Source organism: Melampsora larici-populina, assembly GCF_000204055.1.
Source record: "Melampsora larici-populina 98AG31 unplaced genomic scaffold MELLAscaffold_1, whole genome shotgun sequence".
NCBI classification, from domain to species: Eukaryota; Fungi; Basidiomycota; class Pucciniomycetes; order Pucciniales; family Melampsoraceae; genus Melampsora; species Melampsora laricis-populina.
The window spans coordinates 770,790-792,116 of NW_006768765.1; the positions used below are offsets into that span (position 1 = coordinate 770,790).

A 21,327-nucleotide genomic window follows, 5' to 3' on the forward strand; every position below is an offset into this window, starting at 1 on the left:
TTGGAAAGATCTTAACAAACCTGTTCAAGTTGCATTCAAATCTGGCAACACGATGAAGTCCTTTTTATCTCAGACAAGCTTTAGTGTTGAGTTATTGAACGTTGTATTAGTCATATGGATCCTTCGCCATGTGCTACCTTGGCTTCAATTCCAGGATCCTACTTTACGAGCAGCCTTCAAACTGGGCAATCGCGCAGCACAAATTTGCTCTCCGAAGTGGGAAGCCACAACTGCAAAGGAGCTCTTTTTCTCTTTGTATAATGTTGTCATAAATCAAATTCAGGTAGGATTTTAATTATTAATTTTTTAATTCATTTCAATCACATCCAACTTACCATTTTTTGGTTATACAGAACAACTCGAGTATGTTTTCTTTGGCTCATGACGGATGGACTACCAAAGGAAACCGGATGGCATTCATTGGTGTCATGGTCAACTACATTGATGATAAATGGAACTATGTGATGGTTCACTTAACTTTGAAATTGGTGACGTGGCATCACTGCGGAGATCTGCTAGCACGACCAGTGGCTTGAAATTTAATCCGACATGGATTACATAAGAAAGTAGGTGTTCCACACCTTTATAAGTTTTTCTTTGTTTAAATATTTGGTCTGATTCCCATTTATTCCTTGGATGATAGGCCAGACGACCAATTCTGGTTCTTCAAACGGACCAATGGCTTGTGAGATGGCCCAATTGTTTGCTGAATGTGAATCTCCTGTTCACTGGTCACCAAAGAAAGCTCATGTCAAATGCTTTTGTCATAAGCTTGCTTTAATGGTAAGTCACGGACTCAAGTCTCTCGACATCAGTGCTGGACACATCAAGCCTACCACCCAGCCTGGATTGTTGGTTCCAATCCCCACCGTTTGACTCAATGACAATGAGGACAGCTTACTCAAATCTGAAGACTCAGACAAGGAACAAGGCGCTTTGGTACCCGAACCATCTGGAAATGAAACTTTGTCAGAGGAGCCTTCTGACAGGATTATCCAATCAGCTGATGTTGTGGCGCCCAGTGTCCATAAGGTGAGCTGAGCTTCAAGTTTTCACACTCAATATCTTTTTAATCTGATACAATTTCTTTTCTTCAATCAGGTTGACAAACTCATTCAAATGACTTGCTCAAGTTCATCAAGACAAAATTATTTTGCTAAAAAAGCAAAAGAGCAAGGACTTTGAACGCTCACAGTTGGCTATGGTGTTAGATGGAATGTCAAAGCTGACAGTCGTCGTAGGGCTTGTGAAGGAAAGGATGTAGGTCACTTCTTTTTCTTAATTGGTATCATTATCACTTACATTAATAATGGGTTTATAGATTCTAAACTCCATGACCTCAATGGATAGGAAAACCAACAAATACTATTGTGGCCTTTCCCTGTGCGACAAGGAGTGGGACACTGTGGAGGCTTTGAATCCAGTACTTGAGGTAAATATTTTATGTTGATTTCTTTGTCTGGCACGGCTGATATTGTTTATTTGTACAGGTATTTGAGGATGCAACCTTTTGTATGCAGGGGGATTTTTCCTCTGGGTGTAAGGTGCTCGCAGAATGCCTGCGCATCAAGAAGAAGCTCAAAACGCTCAGGGAGGACATGATTTATCCGAGTATTGTCACTGGTATTGATGACATGCTTTTATGGCTCAAAAAGTATCAGGACGAATCATTGGACACTGATATAATTGTCATTGCTACAATTCTTAATCCTTGCCGACACCTCAAATTTATTCAGGACTTTTACCCAAACGCAAGTGTCTCAGCTCAAGCATCAATAAATGAAGCATTCCAGCATTGCGTGTCCAACTGGATTCCCAAAGAAATTCAAACTGAGTCTCCACCTCAACTGCCTACCGCAGCCAAAGTTGCGGACAAGTTTGATATGTTTGTGGCAGCCACCAATAATATGCCCACCTCAACAGAACACAAACATGAGCGAACTGATTACCTTTCAGGTAATTTGGTATTCAACCCGACAAGAACCCTTTGGAGTGGTGGCGGGTGAGTTTTTTTTAGCTTTTCCATTTCTTGATACTAATGTAACACTTGAACATAGAAGCACAAAAAGAGATTTCCAGTTCTTGCTGCAATGGCAAGGGATTACTTGTCAATCTCAGCCACTACATGCTGTTGTGAACAATCGTTTTTGTCTGCAGCAGATGTGGCTGATCCTGGTCAAGGACCCATACTGCCCAATACAATAACTTGTAAAGTAGGATGTAGGGAATGGATTAAGAATGGGATTGTACCCACGGATAAATTTGAAGAAGCCGTGAAATACTTGAAGCAATGTGAGGATTGTGTGAAGAAGAAATTAAAAAATGATTAGTATTCTATCATCTGTATCTTTTTGTTTTCCCCTTTTTTCTATGTGGATTTATCTCATTAATTTTTCGTTTTATGTCTTTTTTTATTGTTGTCATTGATTAGTGTTTTGATTTATGTCTTTTTTCTCATCACATCCTTACACTGTGAATATAATGTATCTTTCTGAGGTGAAAAATGATTACACATATTTCACAAAATGATTAAAAATGCATTAATTCTGCATTACCAATCATTTTGTGCATTAAATTCAATTGTTTTTCACCTTGGAAAAATACATTATTTTTGCAGTGTTATTGGGATGTTTCAGTGTTTTTCAATACAAATATGTTTTTGTCAGTTTTTTTATAATTCCAACCGCGATGACCAAAATCTGAGCTTCAGATGGTCATTGCAAGACGATACGTTACGGTGCTGCCGTACCAAAACCGGTTATGGGCTACGGTCCTCCACCCATTACAGTACAAAACGGTCATTCTGAGTACGGTCTACCGTAGCGTTACTGATTACCCATAACGCTATGGTAGATCGTGTTGAGGTCCGAGTGTTGCTCTTGGTCTCACACATCCATAGCGGGATTTGTAGGTCCTCTCTAGCCTCTGAGGGAAACATTTAGGTGGCCAGGAAACCTGGATGTATTGGTGAGATTAAAACCCTAATCATATATACATAGTAAGAGGTCTACCAACTCAGAATTGATGTGAAGTGGGGTGTGCAGGATCACAGTCCTTGGATGAGACCTTTGAGATTAGAAGAGATTGAAAAATCTCAACCCATAATATTCCCTAACTTGCATGTGGTGGAAGAAAACACTACACCACCATGTAGTTTTCAACATGATTCACAGCGTCAGAAGAAGTGGTAAATTGTGAATCATGGATCAAACTTCCCACATAAGTTGTTGAAACAAATATATGTTTGTCACTTCTCTGATTGTGAGGATTTTTGGCATGAGCAGTTTTATGATCTTATTTATTCATGGAATTTGTTTTATTTGAAATTCAAGTGCCTTACACCACTTGTTGGCCATCTGTCCAAACTTTACCTTGATCAAATCTGGCTTGCAGTGTACCCAGAAGTGTGGGGCGTGGCAAAGCATAACACCCAGCGGAGGCGCTCCATTGCTTGGGAAGCTCAGACCCAGGGAGTTGTGTCTCCCGCTGACATTTGGGTACCAAAAAATTGGGGTCCTGCGCTTTCCACTGCCATCTCAGAAGCTTCTGGCGCCCATGATTCTATCTCCACTCAGATCTGGCCTTTCAATCAACAAGTCACAACTTTTCAATCAACACCTTCTCCATTGATACCTCTTCACTTCCCTTAGATCAGTAGTGATGCCATGTACTGAAGGCAAGTACTTTACTCTTTGAATCCTAGCTGTCCTTCTCATTGACTTGTATCAGTTGATGATCTTAGACATATATCTGCCTTCCTTTTAGAAAAACTTCACATAATCAACACAACTTCAACAATCTCACACATATCAATTGTTTCAAGTCACATGATAACACAATCAAAGTCAAATTAAGAAATGGTTATGATCTTATTATAGTTGTATACCAGCTCACATCTTGCATAACTCTAATTTTAGAAGCAAGGATGATTAGATATCAAGTTGTATATACAAATCTTTCAAGATTGATCAAATCAAAGAGTTTCCCAATTTGATAATCAAAACTGAACCAATACAATCCAAATTAGTGCTTGCTGTTGTCTCAACAACTATATCTCATTAGCTCATTGGCTATCGATCAACTGTTGTGTCAGAAGACAAGAATCTCAGATTCTGTTTTAACAAGAATCTGCTTCAGAAATATCATTACCTCTTTCTTCAAATGAAAGATCTCCAATTGTATCTCCAATCTTTAAAAATCAAATTTTATCCGAAGTAGTTGTTAGTTCTTCAAACCCAATCCAAATAAAACACAACCCCTCTATACATGATATCATTTTATTTACACTCTTTTACATACTTTCACAATACTAGTTTTTTATGTTTCTTTACCATCATTTATACACCATACATCAATGGTGAAAATTCTCACTTTGAAAAACAAATCACTTCTTTTTTGGCTGTAGCGCTGTGAAGCACTGCTGGACAAAAGTTCTGCTATCCGCTGCTAAATTTTTCAAAAAAAAATACCTCACTACCCTTGAAGTCCCCATCTTGAGCAAGCTAGATTTGCGCTATGCTGCCCAAAATGTGGTTGGCAGTGCTACAAGCAAGAGTTGCCTTAATCTAAATTGTCAATTTTAAAAGAGTATTGGACTTGATCCTACTTTTCACTTTTGTCTTACAAAGTGATGCTATGTCAATACCAGATCAAAACAATATTTATACTATCAACAATTCAAATCTCCTGTTTTTTAGTTCCCTTTGCCAAAAGAATTGCCCCTTCAATACCTGAGGGCAATAAATTACCCAAGGTTATCAATAGTCATCCTGTTAGTAAAATCAGAGCTTGCCTACAACATGAATCTACTGAATCCCTTCTTCAAAGCCCAAATGGTGTAGAAATATAGGGGAATTCCTATGACTTGCTTGATGTTCCATAATCTGATGAAAGAAAGAGAAGATTTACATTTGGCTTGAATCTTCCTTGTGAGGATTTGTCAGTTGACTCAGAAAGAACAAGATATGGTAAATCAAGTTGATGATTCTAAACACCATCAAGGATCACACCTCCATTTTAATCATTGTGTGATCCCTTTCTACTCAAAGGCAACCAATGAGCTGACTAAGGCTTCTGACACAAACAGCAAAAAGCAGATCAAGTGCTCTAGTGGAACTAGTTTAACCACTAGTAACACACTCATGATATCTGAACCTGCAGGCCTTCAACTATCACCAGCCTTACGATCCGTAGACACACTCAAGGTAGCCCAAAAGGAATTGGAGGGGAAAATCTTGTTTGAAAAATAAACTTTCAAAGAAATTGGAAAATGAGCTGTCCTTGCAGATGACAAAGTTATGAAGACAGGAGAAACTTGGAAAATGGTGTCACCTCAACAGGAGATCTGGTTTCAACTGAAAAAACAGGGAAACATAATTTCCAGCAAGGCAGGTTTGAAACCCAGAGGCAAAAAGGCACATTGTTGTTTTCAGAACCTTGAAAAAGATATGCAAGATAAATTTGTTCATGATACAAAATCCCAGACAAAATCAAAGCACATCTCTAAAGCTATATTGGCATCCAGTAATCATCTGGCAAAGGGATTTTCAGAAAGTCTCCAAATCATTCATTCAGTGAGTCCAGTCAAAATGAATAAATTGACCAATGATGGACAGGCTTGCATTCAAAAAATTTTGGGTAGTTGGGAGCAAGTAAACTGGAAAGTTCAATTGTGCTGTTTCCAATTATTGGTATGTCAAATCGTTCATAAACATATACCCCTCTCCAAATATTGGGCCACTGGAAGAAATCAAGCCAATACTCAAGAACATCAAATGGTATTATGTGGAGTCTTTGAATAGTTGATATAGAGCATATACCTACAAAGATAAGAAGCAGATTGAGACCTGTTAATATTCCGTCAATAACAGTTAACAGTACCAAGCAGAAAAAGGTTTATTCCCGGAATTGGAGGTACAGCCTGACCAAACCCCTTATGTCTATCATCATAAGATGCCTTCCCACAAAGAATTATGCAGTGAAAATATACTCTTGAAACAAAATCACCACAAACACTGCAAACATTAATCAACTTCCCCAAGTGGGCAGGAAAAAATGATTGGGAGTATCATTTATCATAAAATGATCTATCACTCCACACCTGATCCATATCACCCACACTACATATGTGTAGCAGGCTCAGTGAATTGGTGGTTATCATGTACATACAGTTCTGCTCAGTTATCTGCTCAGCAGGATGAGTTATTCATATGTAATACATGCTGTAACTTTTTTCAGATTGACAAAAGCATTCAAAAGATAGACTACATACACTGACTCAACCTTTTGGTGTAATCTCATCAACTCAACTGCATGTAATACCCTTTCTGTTACTAAGAAATAGCTTCAAAAATATTGCCTGAGCAGCTACAGAATTATATGTAGTGAATTCTTGGGACAACTTTTTCCAAGTCAAAAAAGTTACATGTTGTATAACATGTGATTTATATATTTTGATGGGCAAAAAACTGAGCAGACCTGTATGTACATGATAGAAAACTATTTACTTAGTGTACTGCACATATGTAGTGTGGGTGTTGAGGCTCAGGTGAGCGGTATTGGATCTTTTTATGACAAACTGTACTATTAATCATTTTCCTCTTCCAATGTGGGGAAGTTGAATGATGTTCACAGTGAAAAGGACTCTCACTTGAATCAAAAGTCTAAGAAAGAAGGTTTGGAAGATTAAGGTTTAAAAGGCATCACTGAAAATTATTGACCAGCATTTCACACAGATGGAACAGAAAAGAGTAAGCTTTCCAAAATTTTGGAAAGGAGACTTTGATGACATGACACATAAGGCCAAGAGTCACCTCCTCCCGGACCCTGGTTTCCTTGGTTTGATCCAGCTCTTACATCCTTTTGAAAGCAAAGGAAACCAAAAACGCCTGTAGTCTTGGATGGATTCCAGTTTCAGCAAGTACTTCTCAGAGGGTGGGGAAAAGATGATTTGGAAAGGGCTTGTCAGAAGTATCCACGGAGTCTGGAAAGCTTAGTTGAATGCAATGAAGATCCTGTTATCTCATTGGCTCACTTGTCAAAGTTGAACATTGTAAGGAAGCAAGAATTGCAATAATTCTTTCCTTGGACTTTAGAAGGTATGGCAGAGATGGGAAGGATCATCAAATGTTCAAAAATTGTACTTCAAAACCCAGCTTGAGTTCACAGATGCTCTTGAGGAAGCATATGCAAAACATGTTTTGCTTCATTGATATTACAACCTTCACATTTCAAATATTTGATTTCAATGTCATTGTCTTGTAAAATCTTTGCAAAGGAAAATTGGAATTTTCATGGAGCATGCAATATTTCTGACCCTGAGCCACTTTTTTCAAATTCAATGGTTGAAGTTCCTTGTCAAACACATCTTCAAAGGTGAGGTAATGTTGACTGAATTTTTCATCCAATAAAAATTTCTCATCTATAGCTTTTACTAAAATTTAAAAGCTACCTAACTGAGTCATTTCACATGAGCATTAACTAAAAATTTAATAACTCAATAACTGGTCTGTACCCAGCCAGTATGATTTCTTCTCCATCTTGGGAAAGACAGTTAAATGAGTAAATCATACTCTTCCCATAACAATCATGTATTCCAGAGATATGATGGTCAATTGCATGAAACAATCTTGAAATTCATCCATCCAAATATAGTTGCACATAGAGCTCATGGAACCTATCCAGAATTCAAAGATCATTGGTGGATGTCCGCATCATCCTGGGGCTACATATACAGCAATCCAGTAACATAGGATCCAGAGGTGTACCTTTTCTGTTGGTGGATGTCAACTGAAACATGGAGATCTCCTCAAGCCTCTCAAATCCCTCACTCAAACCAAATCAAAGTCAATTCATTCATTATTGATCATTCAATTCCTACTCGATCCATTCACCCAATTTCACTCTCAGCACTTTTCCCAACCCAGAAAAAAAAATCATGCACGCACACAAAAGACAAAATAACAAAATAAACAAAATAACAAAACAATCAAATGATAAACAAGTTTTAAGGAAAAGAAAACAAACCAATCAGTAAGAAGACAAAAAACAGCTTCATTATCCATCTATCCATCTTTTCCTCTTTCAAATAAACAAGTAAAATGCAAAAAAAAGCTCAGTGCCAAGACAAAAATAATCACATAATAAATTTGAGTAAGCGTTATCTATGATCGTCATCATCATCATGTTAGAAAGAAATCGAGCAAGTATGACCAAAGAAACAGTATCATATCATTTCCGATCTTATCAACATCCCTGCTTCTCTTTTGATCAAGTAGGTAAAAACTGTTGACTTTGACAGAACATTCCACGAGCTATAAGGGTTGTTAAAGAATTGAGTAAAGAAAACACATCAAAACAAGATAAGATCAACCCAAATTCATCAAACATCATCAAAAACAAAACAAAAAACTTACGTGTTCCTCTCCAAACAGTCAAAGACAATAAGATCCAAGCCACAAAGTTAACAGCAGCAAGTATAGTCCAGATTAAAGCCCAAACTAATGTACACAAAACGAAAGAAAGATTGTGAGTTTTCTCCTGTCAAGCGCAGGCCTTGCAAAAAACCCGAATTTGACTTACTACCAGCTTTGACCATTGGGAATCGTTCCTCAAACATGACCGGACAACAAGGATTCATCTTTCTAAAGACTATAATCAAATCCTTTCAAACCTCAGCCTCTGCAAACGCAAATGATTTTGAACTGAAGGAAACAAAGAAGACTAACCAAAATCGTCCATAACGTCGAATAAGACATACCAAGAGCTCATCACTCCAACAAACAAAACAAAGTACCTCAAGATTCCAGCATGATCAATGAACCAAAAACCAATCATAAGACCTATCACCCAGACACTTTAATCAGTTTCTGTCGCTTCTCAAATCGAAACAAGATGAAGAGATTTACCAACTGCTCCTAACGTCAAGATTCGCGTCAATAACCCAGACGCCCACCAAAAAACAACTACTAGAGACATTCCAATTATGAAACTTGCTACTCTAATACGCATGAAAGATATGTTGTCAGTACGATCCCCAGGACTTGATTTCATTCTTTTGTGCAACAGCGAGACACAAAGTACTCAACTTGGAAGCCAAAGTGTCGAATCCACAAAAGAGCATGACTCCACCGAAGAGGAAAGAAGAAAGGTATCCGGCGGGTAAACCGGCTGCAGGGTAAATTTGAGCTTCCATTCGAGTTGCCCCTCCCTCTGTAGGAGGACAAGGAAAGGAAAGATGAGCCAAAAGATCATCTCGAATTGAAACATGAAGTCAAGACAAATACTTACCATTAGGATCAATAGTCACACTATCTAATCTAGCACCAGAACAAGCACAAGCTACCACATGACCAAACTCGTGCCAAGCCACCACCAATAATTTGATCGGGTAAATCAATTGTCGAATGATATATAAATTCCAACTGACAAGTATAAAAACAAAATAAACCCCGATCGCAACTAGTTTTTTGGTCCAGTCAATGGGAAAAAATCAGTAAACAGATCAGAATATATATAGATCAAACGTATGAAGAAGATCAAGACATACACAAGGTAGATGTTTGAGTAGGATTGGTAGGTGCAAGTTTTCCTGGGTATCGAAGACTTTCTTCACCAGGTTGACAAGGTCTATCACCAGGCAATCCATTGTTCTCATCTTGTACAGATGAACCAGGTTTAGCAACACCAGTGGCAACACTTCCACCAACACCAATGGTCATAGTCGAAGTTGAATGTACGATTGTTGGTGTAGGTGTCATGAACACAGTTTGGGTTGAGGTGGTCTCTGTTGTTTGTTTTTGCGAAGAAAACCAATGGATCTTAGTCATCGATCACAAAGAAGTACCACGCACAAACGTGAAAAGGAAAGACTTACGAGGTCCTACAACCACCACATTTCCTCCAGCTCCAACAGTTTGTGTTGCACCTGCGACAGTAACTGTCACCGTGCCACCGCCCTGCTGTCCAGAGGTATCGCCAACCGTGACAGTCACTACCTGTAATCCGTTTCCATTTGCGCCCCTATTTATTGAATAAATCGAATTCAAACTAAAATATCAGTAAAATAGATCAATGGCACTCGCATGAGTTATAAAAGGATGACAAACGCGGTGACAGTTATGGTATTGACAAAGACAGTGACAGTAGCATAGCCAGCCCAACGTTTGCCAAGGGCTCGAAAGGCTGGACTACCAGGTTGATGAACTAGAGCGGGTTGCGTTGGTAGTGCATCTGGAGGATCGAGTTCGTCACGCGGCTTAGTCAGATATCCCGGACCATAGTAAGGCGCGTAAGCGGATGGAGGAGCGGTTTGAAGAGGAGCAGGATACTGATCGAGATATTGAGTAGAGCACGGAGTAGGAGGTGAAGGCGGCGGTGGTCGAGGTGGCGGCGGTGGATTTTTTTGCTTTGAATGAGACTCTCGGAGAGTAAGACTAAGGTCCAAAGGTGATTTAGGATTGGAATCAAAGAATGATTCAAACCATGTCATCAAACGAGAGGGTTTAATCACTTGATGAGGTCGGAATTGAAGTTGAGGACCTGGATCGGAGTATGAATCGGCGGACAAGACGAGAGGGAGGAGTAAAGTGAATGTGAAAAACACATAATGAACTGAAGTGATGATTCTTCTTCTCTTCCTTCGGTTCATTTGATCGATTCGAGTGAGCATGCTGAGAAGAGAAGTGGAGAGGTTCGAGAATTAGAGAAATGAGGTGAGTTTTGATTCCAAATTGAGATTGAGTGATGGGTCTTCTCTCGGAGGTTTTTAGAAGGGTATATTCTATCGAACTTGATGGTGATGATCGTTCTGATGATGACAATGCCAATGATGGTGATGGTGATGGTGATGATGGTAATGGTGATGGAGAAGAAGTTAAAGTGGATATGGTACAAATCAAGTCATGTGTGAGTGTACAAATCAAAATCACAGTGGTACAAAGTAGAAATTCAAAGTCAAGTCAAGTTCTGTGAAAAGTGTATTTACCCTTCTTCCCTTTGTTTAAACGCGACTTTGATGAAATCTGAAGCTTTCAATCTGTTTCTAGATATCGATTTGCTTTCTTGGTATTGGATATTTCAAACTATCTTGGCCTTGTCCGCTCAAACATCTTTCCAAGCACTCTCATGTCACTCAAAAATCATCAACTTTTGGTTCCAAAAAAGTGTAAAACTCCTCCTGTTCTTCCGACCTTGTCACGTGATCTGCAAAACCAGGTCGCGTCTTTCAAGTCAGATGCTTCAAATATCCCTGTGTCTATTGAAAGCCACCCAAACAAAGAAGAACTTGAGCTTGTCTCCATGGTCTTCCAAAGTAACTGTTGACACAGCTATGAATTCATTCGATAATGGTCCATAACTAGAAACGAGCCATGATCAACATCAAAGAAAAATTTATTAGTTCAGAAACCCTTGCTGTGCTTCAGGTTTAACCAAATGCTCACATCGCTCGTGTACATAGCCCTTTCTCCTGGATCCAAGAGTACCTCATCGACTCAAATGAATGTGTGTTGTAATTTAATCCGCTCAACCTGACACTGTATCCGCATATAAAAACCCATGCATTTACCATATCATCGGCCACGCGATAAACTTTGGATTAATAACCCTTCGTGCTATGATTGAATTGATCATCATCATCAGATGATGAGGAGGTATCTTGACCTTGAAATGTGATCTTGAAGCTACTGAAGTCTGTCGTTGGATCAGAGGTAGATGTCAATACTTTTCAATCGGTCAGATAGGAGATCACCGAGTTGAACAAGAGGTAGTGCGAAGAGGGTAAGGAGACTGGTGATAAGGGTTTTGATCATGACATACCTAATCAATCTAACCCAAAGTTGATCCTTCGATTATGAGAGTTTGTACTTTCTTTGGAGCTTTCAAAGGAGTTAATCTGAGTGAAGGATGATGAAAGCAGATGAGGAACCATTTGGATTGAATGATAGAAATCCCAATGATATACAAATCTGACAATCGAATTGATCATTCTCAAAATTAAAATACGCTATTCCTGAATTGTTCCTATTACGGTTAATTTAATGATCTTCTGATCTTCATTTTTCATACCACATCCATTGGTTTCCCCTGACATTCCAAGCCCTTCATCCCCTCGTTCTTGATATCAACAAGTTCAACTAATCTTGTTTGCTAAAGATTTTTCGAATGATGTTGTAGCATGGATACCCCTTTGGCGTCACATTTACAACATGAGATTCTTTGCATTCGTGATAACTCACTTTGGAGGATTTGGTGGTTAATTGAAGCAGTATAAGAAAAGGAAATCTGAAATGGTCAGCGGAATATTAAAAATAATTCAACCAACTAGCATTAAATGACCGAAATCTTGCCTTTCCGCCCAATTCCTTGTATCACCTCTGAGTCTGATGTAGTTTAACACGAACTTTTTATAATATCTCATCCACAAATGTTTTATCTCTTTGGAAATCTGGAATCATATTTAAAAAAATGGATTTGGAAAAGAGCCAGAGAGCAAGAAAGAAAATCCAAAAATACACCGCATGTCTTTTCCTTCTAAGTTGATGCAAATATCGTGACAAGGATCTATACGATGAACTTTGATCACAACCTGATGAACCCTGCATCAAATCGCTGGTTTTGTGACCTTGTTGACCACCTCGTACACCCACTCTTACAAATTCCAGACTTTTCATGACGAGCCCAAGGTAGTATCCAGGAAAATGTGCGAGACATAAGAAATGGTACTGCAGCTGCCTATATAAACACAATCAGATTAAATAATCCCAACCTTCCAAGGATGAATGCATTCTTCTTTCAATCAACTCTTCCATCAATTTTCAATGATACATGTCCCATACCTACCAAAGACTTTAAACTGTCTTGATCCTTGATTTTTTGAATTTTCAATAAACCATCTAAAGCAATTTGTCTGAGTTCTAAATCTTCAGTTTTTTCTAAAAAGAATTCCAAGAATCTGTTCAATAAGTTTTTTTGATTTATTGAAGGATTTGAAATCTTTTGAAATTCATTCATAATATATTCCATATGATTAATATCTTTAATTATTAGTTTTTCTATAGAATCAATAGGATATAATAAATCTTTTAAATGATTTATTCCAAGGTAAAAATCCATATCTTTTGAAAAATTTCAACAATCAGATCTGAAATCAAAAACATCAATTGGTAAGAATACAAAGCAAAAGAAATTCACTTACATCTTATCCAAAATGTGATAACTTTCTTAATTTCAGTATGATCTTCATATATACTAACTAACAAACCATATACCAGCCTTACTTGTGTTCCTTCAAATGATTGAAGTTGTCTAAGGAAATATAAGAACCAGGGTGGATCAACCGTTGTTTTCTAGGCCTTAAGCATAAAAGATTTGACTCACATTTCATTCAAAGAATTGATTGAGTTGATGAATTTATCTGTAAGTTCATTTATGTATTTATTGATCCATTTTCCATAAACTTGATTCAATTCATACGGTAATTCATGTACTTTCAAATCATTTCTTTTTTTCAACTTGATCAAACTCACTAGAACTGCTTGGGTTTCTAGAATTCCTTCAACTGTATTGTCTGTGTGCAAGTACATAGGTAGATCTTGATGTGTATGTTTGTAAAGAGTTACAGATGTGTAAACTTTACAGGATTTCGTGGTAAAGATCAAGATGACTTACATAATAGAAAGTGTTGACAAAGTTCAATTTCTTCAAAGACTGACCAATCATTTTGGAGTGAGATCTTAAAATCTCCCAACTTTTCTTGTTCTTGAGTTGTGAATATGTTCATGATTCTTTCAGTTTCTCTACAAAAAAACCACATGCATCATTTGACTTGTTATATTTCTAATTGAAAATTATGATTCATGATAGAAAAACAAACTCACATCCCATGTTTGAGTGAGATGATATGTTCTTTCAAAACCTTCCTACATTTTTGCATCACTTCTGTCAAACAATCATCTTGATCTGTTCTCATTCCAATCTCTTCTGTTTCCCATGGGTTCCTACTCTCTTTTTCCACTTGAATGATAGTTACTTGAATAGCTGGAGTTGGCATATAAGATGCCAGCTCACCCATCAACAACCAGAAAAACTCTTTCTTATATGATGATTCAATTCTAAAGATATCTTGAAGCTTGGTGGTCCAGCTTATGATTTCTGATTGTAACATAAGGTTGAGTTGTTGAAAGATTTCAATTCCAGGTGGACCTTTAGTTCAAATTGAGTGATTTCTTTTGAACTTTTTCAATCTTTTGTAAACTCTTGGGGGAAAAACAACTTACTATCCTGTTGATCAGTAGCGGGAAGACAAAAGAAAGCTTCTGATCTTTGCTTATCTTCCATTGACTTTCTTAAATAATTTCCCAAACCAAGCTTAGTCTCATCCCAAGTGAATCCACCAAAAGGACTCCAAAGCTCAGATTTACCTTTGTGGAAGAAGAAGAAGAAGATTGCAGTCATTGATAGTATCTTTTATTCATGACTTCAGTACAAGTAACCAAAAAAACAAGACCCATTTACCTGTATTGAATGCTAGCTCTGAATCTCTTATGATGGGAATGAATGTGGCAGAGGTAAATTTCCAAAATGTAAAATCATTGGCCTGAAAGTGAAGGAAAAGAAAAATAATTGATTTTTGAATTGAGCCTGTCATTGTTGAGTTTCATTGATGTTAGAAATTACCCTGAGATCTTTGATTGTAAACTTCAACCTCAATCTGATGATTGTATATACTCTAGATCACAGGATCAGTCATGTAACACTTTATTCTCCAAACTCTACTTCCTCAATTAATCCACATGTTTCATGAACTTTAATGCACAGCCTTTTTGTCTTCTGTATCTTCTCTCCTACACCCTTTGTGGATGCTGCCATCTAGATTCTAGACCTAAACATAAACTTTGATACCCTAAATCGACTAAGCCTAAGACCCTTTGTCTGATTTATTGAAAAGCTTCAAGGTCAAGATGATGGCCATTTGACAATTCCAACAAGCTTGATGCCTGATGTGTTTTTTAAGACAAATCTCTAGTCTTAACTCAAGGGCCTCCATCACATGGTTTTCTCCTGTGAATCAAACAAATTTGATAATAAGAATCTGTTGTTTTAGTACCTTCATCAACCAAACTTTATGAAAATTAAACTTGAGTATAAAAACTTATAGTCATTGAAATTTAATTAATATCTGAGAAGATTTGGTTCAATCACTTTTGGATTTTGATTTACTTACATACTTGGTCCCTTGTTATAGTCTTACATCTCAAATCTGTCTCTTTCTCCACATTTATAAAAATGCCATGAGTTCAAAACCTTTATGAGTAACAAGTAGCAGATCATTAAATCCTTATAAAGAAGATTGAAGTTTTAGATCTCAAGATTCAAAAAAAAGTAACCTCTTGAAAAAAAATCAAATATTTAAATATGTTCAAACATGAGAAGTCTTTACCAGAGTTGTCACTTATTCTTAATCTTTTTCAATAAAACCCCTCAAAACTATCAAAGAAACATGACACATGATCTCCATTTATCTAGCAAACTCATCCATTCATTGATTGTTTGCTTTCCCCCCCCTCTCTCTCTCTTGGTGTGCAAACTCCAATCTACCAAAAAAATCTTTTAGAGAACGTAAAGTGAAGCTCTTTCTGCACATTGTTAAAAATGACATGAGTTCAAACCCATTATGAGTAACAAGTAGCAAAGCATTAATCAAGGTATTTATCAAAAAGATTGAAGTTTTAGATCTCAAGATTCAAAAAAAAGTAATCTCTTGAAAAAAAATCAAATATTTAAATGTGTTAAAGCATGAGAAGTCTTTACTGGAGTTTTCACTCAATAAACCCCCAAAAACTATCAAAGAAACACAACACATGATCTCCATTTATCCAGCAAACTCATTCATTCATTGATTGCTTTTCCCTCTCTCTCTCAGAGTCTCTCTCTTTCAGTGTACAAGTGAGGCCGGAAAAGATACGACACCAGTTTACTCCACCGGCCCCGACTGGTGTACTGGGTGGAGTAAACTGGTGTCGTATCTTTTCCGTCCTCACTTGTACAAACTCCAATCTACCAAAAAAAATCTTTTAGAGAAAGTAAAATAAAGAGAAAAAAAATGGTTTGAATGTATAATTGTGTATTTATATATGAACAAAGTAAAAAAAAAGTCAAGATCACCAGAAAAAAAGAACCAACAACAACAACAACAATGAAAAACCTCAAATCATCCTCACCTCATCATCACTTTAATATCCCATTTCAACCAAAAAAAAAACACAACAAGATAATTCAAAAGAAAAAAACCACACACCCAACAGACGCAAAACACACACACACCACACACACACTCACACACAAACCATGGAAATCAAAAACATCATATCACATCTATTTCTGGTTTTGAGATTGATCACAGAACAAAAAAAAACATCATCCAATCGTCCATTCGATACCCTCATTCACTGTTGAAAAACACCCCCTAAAGGACCTCATAAAACCTCCTCCACATACCACACACACACATTACATTCTACCATTCCGATTGGTATGATTATTATTAGGATTCGTACCAGCTTGAACGGGAGGAGGAACCGAAACGACAGTTTCATCTTCTTCATCTCTCTGTTCAATCATTCTTCTAGCCCGGTTTCGTTCATCATCATCAGGTGGTCCATTATTAGCTTCCAAGACGGCTCGATTAGCAGCTTCAACCAATCCTGCATTGATCCCGGCAATTCCTACTGCAATTTCTTGATCAGGTGGGGTTTCGATATTCCTAACTAATGTGATGGTAGATCTTCGAGTTCTTAATCTTGCTATCGCCGCATCTACTACTTGAGCCGGTTCGATTGTAGGTTGAGGTTGGGGTACAATCATCATGGGTTCTTCGTTGACCGATCCGGCTCGTGTGACACTTCCAGTACTCGTATTACCTGAAATCATCGGTCTTCTTTCATCTCCCATAGGTGTGATAGTTTCATTTTCGGTGGCTTCAATCACTTCTCGTTGGACCGTCGGTACAATAGGAGCCGTAATCGTCTCAGCTTGAATCTCATCAGTTGTGGCGTTATTATTGGCTACAGCTTCGTGTGCTCCAGCTGCAGTCTCATTAGCATTCTCAAAATCACTCTTGATACAACACCTACAATTCAATCCAATTCAATTCACAAAAAGAACATTAATCTCATACTCTCTCTAGAACCGGATATAGAAAAAAGAAAATTACTTACCAAAACCGATGCCCAAGTTGCCAAGCTTTACTTTGACAAGGTTTAGAACAATATTTCGCTTTTCTACATCTTCTACACTTTGCAAATTCTCTTGGATAAGTTTCCCATTTACCACATTGCATATTGGCACATTGTCGAATCCCACCCCGTTCATCATCTTTCCTACACGCATTTCTCATAATCACTCCTGCCCAATATTGGATTTCAGTAGGAATCACAGGTGTATGTGAATCGGTTGAGGGTCTTCGATGTGTGAATCTTTCTACATATGAAAATACATTCGTCGCTAATGGATTGATGGGTTGAGGTTGAATCCGTGATGATGATGTAGATGAATGAGATGCAGAAGCTCTTGGATGATTGAGATCTTCATGATCAGCAAGATAATAGGTCACTACTGGTGGAGGGGGTTGAGAAGTTTGATTAGGTCCATTTCTACCCGATGCCGAGTTGGCTCGATCCGAAGGAGGTCCAGCAGTGTAAACAGGTTCACGGTTACTGAAAGCAAGTTCGTAAGCTTCAGTTCGACTCATGCGGTCTCTCATAACATTGGTTGACGTAGCCCGATGAAGGCGAGAATGTTGTCCTTCGGAAACTGGATTACGATTAGGAGGTGTGGTAAAAGAGCCGGGTAAGCTACCACTAGCACCACCTGCTGGTAAGCCACCGGCCCAATCCCCGGACGGAAGTTGCATTGAGGCAGAACGCCGGGCAGATGGATGACCAGCATTTGGACCTCCGCCCGCCGCGATGATAGCTTCTTTGGCTCGCTCACGTTCATTTCGATCTGATTTGTAACGTCCAATAAATCGGGCAAGGGCTCGGGTAGCTTCAAGCATGGATCCGTAAGTTAGTTCCAATGTAGCACGACTAGCCGGTTCATGGAAGTAAGCTCGCACGTGCGGATACTTGGATAGATAGGCTAATAATTGCAGTGCTAGCAGGACGTCTTCATCTCTGAAGCCAAGTGACATGGATGAGCCTGAGCTGGTCGTAGGAGAGGCTGGGTTTTGAAGCGTAGGGTTTGCGATCGGGGCCGTGGCACCAGTTGTGATGGGAATTGGAGGTGTGCCAGCGTTGGTGACAGTGATAGGAATGGTAGGAAGGTTCGCAGGTGGTAAAGGACGGCCGGGAAAGTCAGTAGGAGGATCTGAAACGCTAGCCTCTGAGAAGATTCTCTGTAGTTGAGGTGAAGCTGGACCATCCTCGTTCTCAGGTCTTGTTCTGGTAGGAGAAATTTGAGGAGGCGAGTCATTCAAAAGATAACGAAGATCAGAACGAGTTAGGGGTCGATCTGATGGACCCGCCATGGTAACGTCTTCATTATCTTCGGACTGTCTATCAGTGTCATGTCTAGCTGGTGGATGAACTTGACGTTGGGTGATAGTACTAGGAGTGGGAAGTGGGTGTGATGATGCTCTTGGAGTTTGATGATTTGTGAATAACTCCCTATTCGCATTCGGGGTGACATTGGCCACTGCAGCAGCGGTATCATCTGTTTCGATGCCTTCCATTGGTGTGTCTCCGTTATCTGCGTGACTGGAAAAAGATCGGTCATCCAAATCTGTGACGGTGGTGGGTGGAGGTCCTAAAGGAGTGATCCGGACCACGCTAGCCCTTCGATTGCCCTTGATAGTTGCACGCCGAGTCTGATGTCGAGCGTTGTTAAGATCTCTGGAGGAAAGATTGCTTGGGCCCGGTTCACTGTCACCATCAAGTTCCATCACTACATCATCTACATTTTCGTGTGTATCATTTTCGTCCATTGATTCAACCTCGGCTTGGTTTTCAGTGGTTTGATCGGGTTGAGGGACTGATGGATCCCTCATTTCGACTTCTGAACCCGATCCACCAACTGAAGTGGATTGTAAGGTGTCAGGTGTAATGGTTCGGACCAGATCATGCTGTGCTGGGTTGAGGTGAGCAGTCAATAATCGAGATGTTTCAAGTGAGGAGGAAGAAGAAACTGAAGAGGGAGAGATGCTTCCGGTCCGGAAAACCGAGTCAGTTGAAGAGTTGATAGCAATAGGATTAAGTTCGTGCTGAGTAGGATGAGGGCCAATAGTCCCACTTCCGTCACTACGCGCGCTGAGCTGGGCGGTGGCATTGTGCTGACTAGTAGAGGGAGCATGAGACTGAGTAGGTGAGTTATTCAGGGGAGTAGATGTCATACTACTCCTACGGCCTGAGATGGAGAGGCGAGGGGGTGAGGGGCGAGCATTGGTAACGCTGGTAGCAAGGCCCGTAGGATTGGTGGACCTCGTTGGTGCGGTGAGAGCAAGTAGATTTTGAGTAGGTCTAGAGTTGGGGTTGAGAAGGGTACGAGGGGAAAGAACAGGTCGAGGTGGACGAAGAATGTCAGCAGGTGAGAGCGAGCGGTTGAGAGAGGAGTTTGAAGATGTTTGAGAAGCGATGATGAGGGCCGCTTTGCGACGAGCACGTTCGCGAGCCTCAGATTGTTGACGGATCCGTTCCATTTCATGCAAATATCCACCCAAGACACTGATGATCACCGGTACCACCCCAGCTTCGACTACCCTCGTACTAAACAAACAAGACAAAGGTAAGATGAGAGTTGGGAAAGAGATGAATATGAAATTGACTCACCGAACTGTTTCACTACCTCTTACACCCACATTGACTACACATTGAAAAGAGAGACTCCAAGTCCAGAGTAATTGTTTCTGTTCCTTACTCAGCCCAACGGTAGCAGCTTGATGAGCAGCCAGGGGTTGATTTTCAAAAGCAGGGATCTCAGAGAGAGAAGTTGAGGGAGGGTTGATGAAAGATTTAAACGGTGATGATCGAACCTCAGGACGAACACGACTAGATGAAGGCTGAGAGAGAGGAGGGGTGGATGTATCTTGTAGAGCGAGTGCTTGATGTTGACCTGAAGGTAATGGAATAGCTGGACTTCGAGAAGAGTGACGCTGTTCTCGCATCCGTTTTCCAGTTGATCTGAGTATGGTGATGAGACGTTCAAGACCTCCATCAGAGCAGAGGATTTCCCTGATTCTAGGGGAAGTTGAGGTGAGATAAGAAAGATGAGTTAAAGTTGAGAGTAAGGGTAGAGGAGAAGTTGAGTCGATTGCTATTGAGGTTGCCAATGAGAAATGTTAGTGAGATTGATATGATTTTGAATGAATTTGTGAATGATTACTTACCTCTTCTATCGTATAGAGCGCTGGTGATACAAACTGAAGCCTTGTTGTGAGCAGGAAAGTGAAAGTTTGACTCTCTCATTGCTCAAGATGATTGGAAAAAGTATATAGAATTAAGTAAAAGAGAAGAATGAATTAAGTAGGTTGGTTGATTGATTGATAGGGGTGATTAGAATGATTGAAGATTGACACTTGTTGATAGTAAGATGACGATGAATGATGAATGATGATCAGAATGACTGAAATGAGATGAGAAATCAAAAGAAAAAGAAGGATACTTTGATGAATTGATTATCTTTAAAAAGTGTCTTTATGATTCGATCAAAACTGTTGATGATTGATGGATTGGTTGATGGATTGATGGATTGATTTATTGAATAGAAGAAGTAAGTAAAGAAAGAGGATTAAGATCAAAATAGAAAAAGGATGAGATGTGATTCAAGAGAAGTTGAAGTTCGATGGTGAAGTTGAGTTGAGATTGGTTGATTGATTGATTAGAATCGAGAATCGAGCTTGACTGTTGACTGTTGAGATAAAATAGTAGTCAGTAGTACTAGTAGAAGTAGTAGCAGTCGATACATACATAGAGAATTTGAATTCTATCTTCTTCAACTGTCACTCACATTACACACAACTTCAACTTAAATATACTATTAAAACTACATTTAAATTCAACTTCAACTCAGATGCTGTGAACCTTAAATGGATCTTAATCTCTAACTAATCAACATCAAAAACTACATAACCTTAGGTTCCTTGTGAAAATACTGTATTTTTCCAGTGATAAATTCATTCCCATTTCTACCGATTCATCAATACCTTTCATTTTCAGATCAACTCCTTCACTTCACTTCACTTCATCACCATCTCACCCATTAGTCTTTGATCAAACCATGACATCACCATCTCCTTCACCACCACATCATCCCTTAAATCCTTCTCACACATGT

At 39.0% G+C, this 21,327-nt stretch overlaps 3 protein-coding genes across 3 annotated transcripts; all 3 read right to left on the bottom strand.

Moving 5' to 3' along the window:
* Positions 1-8,268: 8,268 nt before the first annotated feature.
* Positions 8,269-10,669, bottom strand: MELLADRAFT_86772 (uncharacterized protein; the record flags this gene model as incomplete). The annotated part of the gene is made up of 9 exons (XM_007404068.1): positions 8,269-8,312; positions 8,415-8,498; positions 8,581-8,649; positions 8,727-8,854; positions 9,030-9,210; positions 9,289-9,459; positions 9,548-9,784; positions 9,875-10,020; positions 10,107-10,669. 9 exons carry the CDS (start codon positions 10,667-10,669, stop codon positions 8,269-8,271), a joined length of 1,623 nt encoding a protein of 540 aa, XP_007404130.1.
* A 1,391-nt stretch (positions 10,670-12,060) lies between these two features.
* MELLADRAFT_101019 (uncharacterized protein) lies at positions 12,061-14,647 on the bottom strand (the record flags this gene model as incomplete). Its single annotated transcript, XM_007404067.1, has 10 exons — positions 12,061-12,147; positions 12,237-12,282; positions 12,568-12,728; positions 12,841-13,115; positions 13,196-13,305; positions 13,378-13,630; positions 13,669-13,796; positions 13,878-14,202; positions 14,277-14,420; positions 14,515-14,647. 10 exons carry the CDS (start codon positions 14,645-14,647, stop codon positions 12,061-12,063), a joined length of 1,662 nt encoding a protein of 553 aa, XP_007404129.1.
* Positions 14,648-16,091: 1,444 nt separating this feature from the next.
* On the bottom strand, positions 16,092-20,882 carry MELLADRAFT_114804 (uncharacterized protein; the record flags this gene model as incomplete). The annotated part of the gene is made up of 4 exons (XM_007404066.1): positions 16,092-17,128; positions 17,217-19,760; positions 19,824-20,231; positions 20,656-20,882. 3 exons carry the CDS (start codon positions 20,156-20,158, stop codon positions 16,510-16,512), a joined length of 3,498 nt encoding a protein of 1,165 aa, XP_007404128.1.
* Positions 20,883-21,327: the final 445 nt, after the last annotated feature.